The sequence below is a fragment of the Pezoporus wallicus genome, unplaced genomic scaffold (assembly GCF_028554395.1).
Source record: "Pezoporus wallicus isolate ANWC-B61680 ecotype Strahan unplaced genomic scaffold, APGP_CSIRO_Pwel_v1 contig_6783, whole genome shotgun sequence".
NCBI lineage: Eukaryota > Metazoa > Chordata > Aves > Psittaciformes > Psittacidae > Pezoporus > Pezoporus wallicus.
This window is the reverse complement of record NW_026637555.1, coordinates 168,691-182,200: the sequence shown is the minus strand read 5'-3', so window position 1 is coordinate 182,200 and position 13,510 is coordinate 168,691. Positions and strand designations below refer to the sequence as shown.

General features: G+C 43.6%; 1 protein-coding gene across 1 annotated transcript; it reads left to right on the top strand.

Annotated features, from left to right (window-relative positions):
* Positions 1-5,521: 5,521 nt before the first annotated feature.
* On the top strand, positions 5,522-12,191 carry CBLN4 (cerebellin 4 precursor). Its single transcript, XM_057406307.1, has 3 exons — positions 5,522-6,451; positions 7,956-8,072; positions 10,878-12,191. The coding sequence occupies exons 1-3, from the start codon at positions 6,176-6,178 to the stop codon at positions 11,073-11,075; spliced, it is 591 nt and encodes a 196-aa protein (XP_057262290.1). The 5' UTR covers positions 5,522-6,175; the 3' UTR covers positions 11,076-12,191.
* The last annotated feature ends 1,319 nt before the right edge of the window (positions 12,192-13,510 follow it).

Genomic DNA, 13,510 nt, shown 5'->3' with positions numbered 1-13,510 from the left:
AAATGCTGAATAAAGACGTCAAATGCCAATGCTGTCAGCGTATCTGAAGAGTTTTACCTTTACACACATGCAGACATTCTGCTGACTTCATTTTCTTAATCACCTCTAAAATTCACACAGAATTTTAAGATTCTCTTTCCTGAGATGGCCATCAGAACACAGATTTATTCCAGTAGAGTGCCAGGGAAATCAAAGAAGCCCAACAGACATAAGCAGACAAATGTTCTTCACTGGTTCTGCTGCTGCAGAAAGTTTAAAGACAAAGGATAATTGAAGATGGAATGAAGAGAGGTACATTAAAAATAGACAAACATACAGAAAAAGCTCACTTAGAAGCCAAGAAAGTTGACTCTTAGATTAAAATAGAGCAAGGGAAAGCGAGGTTTGATTCTGTGTCTGAATTAAACAGCAAGAAGTTTTGTTCATTGTAGTCATTTTGGCCGTATGTGTGGCTGAAGATTTTGTGGCATTCCTAGAGGATCTCTTTACATTTTATGCCTAAATAAATGAAGTGACATTTGCTCTATAAAATATTTATGGAATCTTCTTAAGAAGCATTAAGCCCATTAACCAGGTGAGTTTGTTTTGGATTTGGGCAACAAACTGTTTAACTAGCTGAAGGCCACAGGGCCAGCTGTCTAAAAGACAAGTCAGTCTGTATGGGGGCCAGCATCCAGATGGAGATGACAGCCAACTCAGGAAATACAGTATTTAGCCTGAAAGAATGTTAAAAGACAGTGAAGTCTGACCACTGAGCTCCATAAACACAGGTTTGAACCATCAGCAGTATTCTGCCTTTGAATCCATCCTTTCTGCCCGCTGTGTCCCCACACTGGTTCACTTCATGCATCCTCATTAGGGGGAGTCCAGCAAAAAGCCAAACAGAGCAGTGCTGGAGCTGGGGGTTTCATCCTAGGAGGAGGCTGATGAATGTTCAACCAGCTCACTACAAAACCATGTTACACATTCAGCAAACAGAAAGCTCAGCTTGACAGGAGGGAAATATAATTAGGATAAAGAAATAAAGAAAAGGAGTGAAAGGAGGGCTCCTGTCACCAATGGGTAAGTAGCATTCATAAGGCCTCCAGACACAAGCAAGAGGCTCAAAAGCAGGAGAGGAAGTCAGAGGCAGATTATTTCTCCCTTTTGTAAGGCAAATGAGTAATTATACAAAGCAAGATGGATTTTTTTTTCCCAAAGAGATTTGAAAGGTATCATGCAATATTGATACATAAGTTGTATTTAATGCAGGTTTACAAGCAGAGCAGTAAAAGAAAATGTAAATGTAAACATGGTGTTCTCTCCTTATTCTCCCTGTGGCTCTTCCCTTTGTCAGAAAGATGCCTAGCACACCTGCCTCGGCACAGAAAGTTCCTTGTGAAAGGGCAAAATACTTCTAAATGGAGACAGTTTTAGGCTTCCACAGTGTGTCCAGAAAGGGAAAGAAACTGTGAGCTTAATCTAACCGCATTTCCATTCTTGAGCATTGCTGCTACTTATTTTGCTCATTTTTCTTTCAAAGGAAGAACAAAAAATCCCTGTTAGAGGGAGCTGGATCAATACTAAGAAATTCTTTGTCAGATGAAATAAGAACAATCATTAACCTTGCTGCTTATGAATTAAACGCCAGCTTTTCAACTTGTCCTTTGCACAGCAGCTGCAGCAAACTTCCCTCATTTTGTTCAGCAAGTGAAGCCCAGCTCAATTACTCACACAAACACTGGCACTAAGAACCTGAAAGCACTCTTCCTGCTGCATGGGTGGGGAAAAAAGGAGGTATTTTGTGATATGTCTTGGGTATTATGGTGATGGGGCTCTCCAGTCTGGTTATCTTTATTATAGCTTATATTAAATTGATTTCCAGGAAGAATTCACTTTCTTTTTCACAGTTCAGTTCTGTCCTCCCCAGAATGCACCCTCCCTGATGATGGTCTCTGTTTTGCTTTTCTTCTCCTGGAGCAGATAAAATCTACCAGGATTTCCTCTGAGCTAGTAGGACTTGGCTCTTGAATCGTGATCACTGTGTCAAATTTTGCTTGTCCTGTTATTCTGCTGCCTTGTCTCCATCCTGCAAGTGACTTATTGCTAAGAAAAAGTTGTACTAGTCTTATCTCTTGAATTCATGTTGTTAATAAATGTCATCTGAAATCTCAATATCGGTTACCCTTTGGGGAAAAGAATACTTCAGTGAAGCACAGTGCCTCCCAGTCCTGAGCATGGAGCAAAATTTCTGACTGAGCTCCTGTTGGTTTCCATGAGGGAGGGAGCTCTGGTGTGTACCAGTGGCTGCAGACAAGGGCCAGTGCTGCTGTACAGCCTCTGCTCGGTCCTGTTCCTTCAAATCCATGGAAGCTGCTAGTGTTACTGAGCTGCAATCAGGAAACACATCAGTCGGTAGTACTCTAGAATGTCTTTAGGCATTGGAAAGGGTATGATGAAAAGGGTTTGTCCATACCCTTTTGTAAATAAGGACAAATGTCCCAACTCAAAGGCACCAACACAGGAATAGGAGTCCTACCTAGTGAGTGAGTGTGTGTGTGTGTGTGTGGTGTGGAACCTCTCAAACACCACAGTTCAAAAAGTCTTTCAAATGGGATGTGCCCAGCATTGATGTGGGCAAAATAGAGGGACAGAAACTGCTTCCTTCTTCATGTCATCTTCATTAGGAGCCTCATTTAATTGGACTTCCTTCAGATTAGGATATCACTGAAGTCAAAATTGAACGCCATCTGCCAAAACAGTTTTGGAAATTGCAGTGCAGTCCACTGCAGGACTGTCTGCTTCAGTCTCCTTTCGTAGCTGGTAAGTACGGTGTTAATCATTAAGGTATGTCTTGTGTTATCTGTGCAGACTGACAGTACTTTCTAAGAGTTTTTGTGATAATATCTGATTTCTCCAGACTAGGATGCATGTGCTGAGGAGCACATCGATTTTGCAGACTGCGCTCTCAAAAGAAGTTTTATGACCTCATGCAAAATATGTGTGCAAATTTGCTCCTAACTTGCATTTAACCTTATTGCAACTGAGCTCTGAAATGAGGCAGCTGTGTTCACGAACGGCTGCAATTAGTTAGTTGCATACTTACTTATGTGTTCACACTGCTCAGGTAACCTGCATGCTCAGAAATGAATGCACGGCTCTGGGAGGAAAGGACAGAAGTGAGAGGTGATTCTGACCTTGACTTTGTCTGCACTTGTGCATCTGCTCTCTGAAAAACAGCCCCTTCCATATTCAAGTGAGAGAAGCGGAACAGGAAAATGCTTTTTGTCAGGCCAGGCTTAGCAGGTGCCTGCACCTGCAGACAAGGAAATCTGAAAGTCAACTACTGAAAGATCTGATTCAGCTCCTACCTGACGTCCAGCTGACGAGGTGGGGTTATGATGTTATGATGTTACTTTCCCTTTTTTTTCAGTTTCTTCATTTTAGTTTTGGTTATTTTCTTGCTTTTGTCATGTTTTCCCCACTACTGAGGTAGCTGATGGTGTTGTCCACAGCACAATGAAGGTCAAGCAACTTGCCCGGAATGATCGTAAAGTTTTTAATCTCTGACAAAATTCTCAGCAGTTGCAAATTTTAATCTAAATTTATGTCTATGCTATAAACACAGCTCCTGCTCTTTGTGCGGTGCTAAGAGGCTGCTCAGCAGCACGAGGTACAGAAGAGTTTTTAAGGATGAGATGTTGCAACAGTGTGGAATTATTTATACGTTTGTATTTATCCACAGAACATTGTGCCACAAAATCTGTTCCTGCTTCATGAGAGTTCTCCAGGCAGGGGCTCTGATGCCTTGGCACAAATCTTTTAACCTGCAGATCCAGTTTCTACAAAAGGGACAAAGTTGTGCTGTAAGTATTTGCTTTATTTCTTGTTTCCTTTCTGTGGTGCTTCTCAGCTTGCTCTTTCATTTGTTTTTGCTGCTGTCACTGAATAAGAGACACATTCCGAGGAAACAGCAAAGTTTATTTTTACCTCTTATCTGACCAATGGGATTCCTTAAAATTTGAGTGTGGCTTTTGGGATGTTAGAGTATGGTGCTTGCTGCTAGCTAAGAGGACTTTTGGCTGCTTTATGGCTTCTCAAAGACTTTGTTGAGTTCTGCAGACTTAGTGCTTCACCCCTAGTCCTCCACATCAACTGTAAGGGTGGTGAGGCACTGGAATGGGTTGGCGAGGGAAGTTGTGAATGCTCCATCCCTGGCGGTGTTCAAGGCCAGGTTGGACAGAACCTTGGGTGACATGGTCTAGTGTGAGGTGTCCCTGCCCATGGCAGGGGGGGGTTGGAACTTGATGATCTTAAGGTTCTTTCCAACCTATCCTGATTCTAAAAACAGTCCCAGCTCACGTGTGCCTGCAGAAAGTCTTGGAGTTCAATAGAGTGGGTTTCATTGCTTTTTATTTCTTCTTAGCTTCCTGTTGCTTCTTTAATTTCTTTTGTCCCTTGGTGTCCAGATTTATGGTGAGCATTTGCTAGCACATGGAGCCGAGGTGCTGTGTGAGCTAGTGTATCACAAGGCTCTTCCTCTACAGAATGGGAAGCAGCAAGATGTGCTGGCATTCCCAGCTCCAGAACAGCTCAGCCCCTTTCCCAGCTGGGTTTGAAAGGTGAAACAGCTGTATCCAGATGGAGATGCCTCTGGGCAGGAAGGGAATGAAGGCTGCTGGGGGTTAAGGGTTCACATGGGACATATTTGTTGCAAAGCTGTTATAGGCACAAAAATAATCTGCTGTTTTGAAAGGCACCTATCTAAAGATCATATGCTCTATTTCTGACAAACCATTGGTGCTTTGCTGTTGGCTTGGATGGAAATCTGTTTAGCCAATTCTGCTTCTGGGACCACTATGTCATTTCTGCCAGCCCTTGAAGAGCATTTAGGTTTCACCAGTAAACTATTTCAAAAGGGAGCAGGTGATGGGGGAAATATTTTTAATTGTCTTGAAATATGTGTGAGTATGAAGCTAAGGTACTGGCTCAGTCTTCCACTCCTTCCTGCATGCATCTAAACAAGAAACCAATACTTTTTAGTGGTGTCTAATCAAAACCTTACCAGAAGCTGCCATTAGGATTACCTGGCAACATTAATCCTCAAAAAGCAGCCAGCAAAGTCCTACCAGCGATCTCATTGTGGCCAACTTTGAGGAGGAATCAGCGTCGGTGTGCACAGGGTCATAGTGTCATGCCCAAACACAAGCCACAGATACAGACCCAGGAGGTCTGTGTCCTGGCAGACACCTCCAGGTTTAGATGCTGCCTTTTCAACCAGGCTGAGGCTCTTTCCCCCTCCTCCTTTTGCAACAGGGGACGCGCGATGTTTCGTTGCTTTGTAGCTGCTTGAAAAGTTGCCTGGGAGGACAAGCGCGTGCCTGCGCAGGGGCAGCCCAAGAGGAGGGTCTGCAGTGATGAAGCGTGGTGTCTGCCCGGCTGGGTGCGAGCTGGGCAGGTTTGCTATGACATAACTCTTTGAAGGAAGGGGGGTTGTGGCCGGGGGGGGGGGGGGGGGGGGGGGGGGGGGGGGGCTGTGGAAAGAGGGAGAGAGAATTAGAGCCTGCAGCACCCAGCAGTGATATCAGACCCAGGATCTGGCAGCGCTGGGGTAAGCCGCCACCTCTCCACTCCACCTCTCACAGCAGCCTGGAACTCCTGCTCAAAGGGGAGAGCAAGCCAGCAGCAGCAATCATGGCAACGCCAAATGGGTTTATTTCTTCATGACCTCTCTCTTCCCCTCAATAATTCACCTGAGGGCTTTTTTTTTCCTCACCCTACTCCCCCTTTTCCCTCTCTTGTTTGGATGTGGAGAGGGGGGAGAAAAGGGGGCACCGGGAGGTGTTGATTTTGCTCGGCAGCTTTTTGCGGCGTGTTTTAAAGAGCTCGGGAAAGGACCCGGGTAAAGAAAGACATCGAACGTAAAGAAAAGGCACAAAGTGGTGGCGGGGAGGGAGGAGGAGAACAGAAGAAGGAGAGAAAAACCGAGGCAGAGGGAAGAACCCGGAGGAAAGAAGACTTCGAGCGCGGCGCTGCCGGGAGGTGCGGGTGTGTGCGCGGGTGCGTGTGTGTGCCCGTGCGCGGGTGCGTGCGCGGGGGGAGCGGAGCGGCTGCCGCTGCTGCGGGCGCTGCCTCCCGGTGCTGCGCGGCGCGGTGGCCGGCGCGGGGCGCGGAGCGGCGGCCGCGGGTGCCGACCATGGGCTGGCGGCTGCTGCCCGCCGTGCTGCTGGCCCTGGCGCTGGGCGGCCCCGCGGTGTGGGCGCAGAACGACACGGAGCCCATCGTCCTGGAGGGCAAGTGCCTGGTGGTCTGCGACTCCAACCCGGCCACCGACGGCAAGGGCTCGTCCTCCTCCCCGCTGGGTATCTCCGTGCGGGCGGCCAACTCCAAGGTCGCCTTCTCGGCCGTGAGGAGCACCAACCACGAGCCCTCCGAGATGAGCAACAAGACGCGCATCATCTACTTCGACCAGGTACGCGGCGCGGCCGGGCTGCCCGTGCCCCATCAACAGGTGCCTCGCCCCGCGGGGTCCCCCCCACTTCAACCATTAATTACCGTGAAAACTTAGGGTGCCGGGGGGCTGCCGTCTGCGGGGAGTCCCCGCCGAGCCCCAGCAACCCGCAGCTGGAGGCTCGGTGGGGCCGGGGGAGCCGCACCGCGGAGAGCCCCGCGGTAGTTTCCCACTTGCCCCCAGGGGATGGGGCGGAGCGGGGTCGGTGGGGGGCAGCCCGTGCGGGGCAGCCGCCGTCGGGGCCGCGGGTCCGTGCGCCGCCCGCTCCGCCCTGGGGGCCGCGGAGGAAGGGGGTCCCGAGCCCAGCGGGGCAGCGGCCGGGGCTGTGTGGGCACCCGAGGGGCAGCTCTCGCCGGGTGCCAAGCGGGGACGTGGTCGTGGGAGGGATGCGATGGGGTTTTCTCAGGTGAGAGGAGCCGATGCAGGTTTTCAGACGGCCTTTGAGGGGGGAATGAAGAACGAAAATGAAAGAAAAATCATTTAACTTTTCCATAACGATCAGGTTCAACCTACACCTTCTCTCTTCTCAGTCACTAACAGTAACATAGGGATGCCAGCACACATGTTATACACCAGCTCCCGTCTGAGGGCGAGTCCAAAGTAATTGAGACTGATGGTTATTTTTCTTCCCATACCACATTATAATGGACAGTAAATTGTCATGACAACTGAAGTCAGATATGTCACATAGCTTAATGCTAGCAATGTAAATTGCCTCAAGTTCACCATCATTCCTAGTGGCTTTCCAGGGCTGTGTCTGGCATAAAACAGCCTGAAAACAACAATTTAAAAAACAAAGCAGAACTATGTGGAAAGAAAGAAAAAGTCACTAAAGAAGATATTTAGCATATGGATGATGACTCTTTTAATATGTTCCCTCCTGTTACTTGTCTCTGTTTAATCAACCCCAAATCATTATTAGTGCTTACAAACCCAGATAAAGCAGCAAAGGCTCACAGCCAGTCGTGGCTCAGATGTGCCAGGTATCGCAGTAACTCAGCCTGCCTATAAACTGGTGAATGAATTGTATCCTTCATGTACATCCTTCCTCTCTGCTTGATACTTTCAGGAAGACAATGCTGACTTGACTGTTGTTTCTTAGCCAAAAGCAGCATGCCGCTCCCTGAGTTAGGGTTTTGGTGTCGTTTGGGGGGAACGATAAACAAATCTGCCTTTGCTTAATCTCCTCTAAACATGTATAGAAGAAAAGTCTTGAAGTAATGATATAGTAGCAAAGTAAGAATTATTTTTGCCCTAGTTTATTGTAAAGTTGTACTATCAATATAATTAAATATCCATTTTATGAGTATTATACCAGCTTAATTAAGAGAAGGAATGAACCAGAAGAGACGTAGATAGATAAGAAAACTCCATGGGTGAATGGTTTCTAAAGTTAATAGTCTGTATTCTTCACTTAGCACGGAATGCCTGTGCTAATTCCCATACTACATTTTTCTGTTTGCAGATCCTAGTAAATGTGGGCAATTTTTTCACGCTGGAGTCTGTCTTTGTAGCACCAAGAAAAGGAATTTACAGTTTCAGTTTCCACGTGATTAAAGTCTATCAGAGCCAAACAATTCAGGTACGTTGATTATAATTATAAAACATTTTACTTATAATGTTGATTTAGAATAGGATCTTGACTGAACACAGGAGTATTTAAGACTTTCCAAGCAAAATAGCTTAATATAAAGCAACCTGTGCTGTGGTGTAGAGTTCCTAGCAGTAGAGTGAATACATTTAAACTGTGAATACATTTAACAGCTGTTACAAGGCAGGACCCTCACCTCAAGTAAATTGACACAGCTTCACATCTACAGCGTAAGAACTGAGTACCTGGGGTGACATAAAAGTATTAAATAGATTGAATCATCCAAGAGTAAAATGGAGCTCTAAACTTAACTGCATAAATACTAATGAGGACTTATAATGAGGACTACAGGTTAAACTCAATGTCTTGAGCACAAGAGTTCTGGGGATACACACCAGATTTGGCTATTTCTGTAACAAACTGTGACCTGGCTGACAGCTCCTGATGTTGGGTGTCTGTCTGTAACAGCAGTCTGATGTGGACCAAGGTTAGCTAAGGTGGTCCTGTTGTTCTGTAACTACACCAAAATGTTATAATTCTTCAGGGATGTCTTCTAGGGAACCTTTATAGCACTTCAAACCTTTTTTTCACCATATAATACAGAAAAGACGTCATATATTTCTTTAACAAAGGAGTGATTCTGCAGTTTCTTTTGTAGCTTAACAGCAGCTGAACTGTGCAATTAAATACAAGCATGCTCTAGCTTAGAGGGAAAGTCTCTGAGTTCCTGAACGTCCCTTGCTGAACTAGCAGTAAATTCCTGAAAGTGCATTACTAAATCTTCATGCCAGGTCATGCAATTTCTGTGACATACATACTGGCTTTCTCGATCTGGAATATCATCTGTGGCTTCCCTTGTTTCCACCCATGAGACCACTGGATTCGTAGAAGTCTCTGATGCTTTTCCCCTGATCGCTCCTGTCCTCAAATGTGGGTTTCAGTGTAGAAGGTTGGATAAAATAGATATCTGCAGGAGGAGTGATCAGTCATTTCTTTGTGGCAGCTCTGACTTTGGATTGCTGGGAAAAGTGTAAATGGTAGCAATGGCTGAGCAAGCTGGTGTGAGACAGTCACATCCCTGGTGAAATTCGCCTTCAGTTTACAACATGAAATCATGGATACATTCAGATCAATGACAAGAGTCTTAAATGGAATATTGACCCCATGAAAATCTCTATAATGAGCTTGTAAGCTATTTAATATGCTCAGACTTTGTTCCTGTCCCTCTCATATGCGGGAGGTTGAAACAGTATAGAATAACCGTGTGTCAGCCAGCTGCATTAGGTTTACAATACACATTGCCAAGAAAGATGTCAGAGGTTGGACTCTGGAAGTCCAGTGCAGACTTTGGTGTTTCATACGCCAGGCATTCAAACCTGGGAGCTTAGGGCTCCTAACAGGGAATGTTGCAACCTCTGACATGGCCTGAAACCTTTCATACATGAAGAGCTCCTTAAGTGATGGATGGGTTTGGTTGACTCCAAATTTGGCACAGTTAATGTGAGACTACTTGGTGCAAGCCTGTAATGTGTTCTTCTAGTGTGATTAAAATAGCTGTAAGACAATCTGCAGGGGAACCTGACCTAAAGAGGTGGTACAGAAGGAATCTGATAAAACAAAACCCAGCAATGAGTAAACTCTTGATGCCCTTTTCTTGCATGTGTAATACCCAGGGGGAGGACCAAAAGCCATTGCAGTGGAGCTAACCAGCTTGAGACTTAGCCACATGCAGACTTAAACACCACTAAATCACCTGAGGGCTTTCTACATAAGTGATATTACTATGCCCCTGGAACATCTGCTAGTGCCATTAAATATCATTAAACTGAAATTGGTTCCCTGGGGACATCTGATTAAGTAGATTTCCCAGATAGGCAAATCCCAAATCAGGGCCAGATTCCACTGCCCTGACTTATGCTGAGCACTAATTTATTCTGTGGTGGCTCCGATTAAAATTAATGGGAGCATATGCAAGGCCAGCATACTCCATATGAATAAGCATTTCATAATTCACCCCTCTGTGACTGCATTATAGCTGCTTAAAAAGAAAAAGCAGAAGAAAGCAAATAGTTGCCGCTGGGGAAATTAAAAAAGCCTGGATCTGTCCATTCCCCCAGCCCATGCCCATCTTTATTTACAGAGTACCTGTGTGATGCTGTGTTCAGAGCAGACACTGTGCTGACTTTCAAAAGTGCTTTGTAGGAAAATGGATTCAGCACCAAAACACAGTGTGGTGGTTCTTAAAGCTAAAGGTCTGTTCTAGACTTTCAAACTAAGCTACTGTCAGTTATGGAAGGGACATATATTTTGCTCTCAATGAAGTGTAAGTTCGCAGCCTGCTGCAGCATCTTTGACATTAGGTGCCTATATTGCATCTCTGGGTGCCTTGAGTTTCTTGAAATATCTTTGCTAGTGAATATCTAAATAACCCATGAGGCAAAATGAAACAAACTGAGGTAACAGCTCACAGTTCCATGCACCAGGGAGTTACAACAATTAATGCCCCAAGGAACAGAGGAAAGCAATGTCATGTTGCACACTGACTATGCCTGGTCCACAGCGGTTGGTGGGCGGTGTCCCACCAACTTCACTCAGCTGCAGGTGAAGCCCATGAAGAATGAAAGTGCTTTTATGCTCCAAATACTAATAATGGAATTATTAATTCAAAACAAAATGAAACTAAAAGCAGTGAAGACTGGGACCTTAGCAGACCTCTTACTCTGTAGTTAATATTCAGTGGTAGTTCTTGGAGTTTTTCTGTTAATTAGAGCTTTTCAATATTTTCTTCTCTTGTAGGTCAATTTGATGCTAAATGGAAAGCCAGTCATTTCTGCTTTTGCTGGGGACAAGGATGTCACACGTGAAGCTGCCACAAATGGAGTCCTGCTCTATCTGGACAAGGAGGATAAGGTTTACCTGAAACTGGAGAAAGGTAATCTGGTCGGTGGATGGCAGTATTCTACGTTTTCTGGCTTTCTGGTCTTTCCCCTGTAAAGTCAATTTTCCTGTGATATCCATCCAGATGTGGACTCATCATTGCCCCTGTTACATGAAGAGCATTTTATCATCATGGGATTGATGTCTCTTTATTGTTTTTCTCATGGGTGAATATGGATTCTCTTTATGGATTTTGGCCCCATCTGAACTACTCAGAAGTTTCACAGAATTTTGTGTGTTTAAATACAATATATTTGGATTGGGACTAAAGCAGACAATAAATATCTATGCTTAATGTTACAGTCTAAAGCTGCCTGCAAAATTTGTTCTGATTTCATTTACTGGACTTACTGGATTCATGGGAGAAGTGGATTTTCTTTAATTATGAAAAAGACTGGCAACCAGGTCTATATTTAGGAGAGTTCAGACTTCAATCAAGAGTTAGTGTGTTGCTGCCAAAGAACTGTATATTGATATATTGGTAACACGTGTTTTTGTCACTGAGACTTAACTGACATGATCTATCCCATTGTCTTGAGAAAGGTAATTATTATTCATAAGTGGTTGACTTTAATTCTCCTCTGCGTGTAGTGTGTTGGATGATTCACCAACCATACTTATGCTCTGTCACCTGTCACAATCAAGTCTAGCCTACAGAAAGCTAAGAGGTTATGGTTGTATTTTAGTTGTAATAAGGTATTCCTCTTTTCCGTGTTTCTTACAGAGAAGTGCAGATTATAACCATAAAGAAAAATATTCTTACCAGCATTAGAGGTGGTTATTGAGGCACAACTTTGCAAAACAGCTTTGCCCTGCAGGAACTCTTGCACTTGCTATTCAATTTTAATCAACATGATTGATAATAACAGCTTTATTAAAAACCTAAGGGATTCCTTCCTTAGACACAACCACTTTATTAGCTGGAGACAAGATCCCCTTGTTTGTAATTATGTGTATTTTTCAAACCTGTTGTGTTAAAGGTATCATCTGGTTTTGCCTTAACTTCACAACTGTACATAATTTTAGATCATACGTTTAACAAATATTAAATCCAAATAGCTGGTACCTAACTTGGGGCAATATCTTTTCAGCTTTTTGTATGAGTCATACAAATCCATATACTTATTTATTCTATCATTGTTATATAATAAAGATTAATATATGTTAGCTGAATTTTTGACCTTTGGATTTTGGAAGTCACTTCATGCTATTTTTTTATTAGATATAATTACTATATGCAAAGTGTAAGCTTTTGGGATTCACAGAAACTGTCCTGGGAGGCAGGAAAACTGCCATAATTTAGTCTGGCAGAATCCTAGAGGTAATCAGAATGTATAAATAGTAATAACCTATGCATTTTATTAAAAAAAAAAAAAAATTAGGCAGAAATGCTGACTTCACTGAAGTTAGTGTTAAGAATCACATCGATTCCAAAGGGTATTGGATGAGTCCTGTGCTTTAGATTTTGCCATCAGCATTGAACTCTGGTGCCATCAAATTGAATATAAAATAAAATGATTTTCACACAAACTGCTAATGAAATCTTCTTCCCTCATGCCCAATATATAATACATACACTGAATTCAATGGATATCTGTGCCTTGCATGTCAGGAAGGATACAGTTCTAAATTAAAAATTACTATATACTTGAGAATGCTTGCAGATGGAAGCAATGCCCAGCAACCTGGGACCTTTTCTAAAAGTCAGTTTAGGCTTGAATGTGCTGGTAGAGGTAATCTGTTTCCAATTTCTTCACTTGTTAGCCAAGTGCAGTGTATCATGTTGCTCTAACTGCTGTAAATGGATTTTTCACTGATTTAAAGTGCAATGCACAGCTGGTTGACGTTCCTGATAAAAATGTCAGGGAATCAGTGGCAGAAAAATCTACCTGAATTCCTTATTTTTCTGGACCAAACATACAGGAATTTTTTTTTTTGGAATTTCAGGAGGATAAGTGGCTACATTTGCACCCATATGAGATAAGTCAGATGAGGTCATTTGCTAGATGCAGCACTGTTTTGGCACAGAACACTGCGGTTTGGGAGGAAGTGGAAAGACAGGGCAACAAGGTGAACGATTTACATTGCTGAAAAATACTCAAAAGTTTTCTATTATGACTAATCAAACTGTGTTACCACTGTACCCCAAAAAAGTGTATATATATGTATGTATATCGAAACCCCCCTGAGATCACAGCACATACTATGAATGATATTATAAAAAGGTTATTTGCCATAAGAGTTTATTTCAGAAGGTACCATCAGTATTTTGTATAAAATTGGTAAAATCTGAAAGCTCACTCATTAATATTTATATAATGTAAAGGAAACATTGTTCCTACAGAGACAGAAGAAAAATGGCATTAAAGGTGTCAGTATACTTTTCAGAGTGATCAGATGTACCTAACTTCTTTAGCCTGTAAACATATCATCTTCAGAAGCTGCCTTTAGCATTCAGCAATAATACTGAACTATCTTCAGACACTGTTGAT

Bases quoted from the DNA above. Each gene is read 5' to 3' on its own strand.
- CBLN4 (XM_057406307.1), top strand. From the start codon at position 6,176: ATGGGCTGGCGGCTGCTGCCCGCCGTGCTGCTGGCCCTGGCGCTGGGC. The intron at 6,452-7,955 runs GTACGCGGCGCG...TTCTGTTTGCAG, and splicing joins GCATCATCTACTTCGACCAG to ATCCTAGTAAATGTGGGCAA. The intron at 8,073-10,877 runs GTACGTTGATTA...CTTCTCTTGTAG, and splicing joins ATCAGAGCCAAACAATTCAG to GTCAATTTGATGCTAAATGG.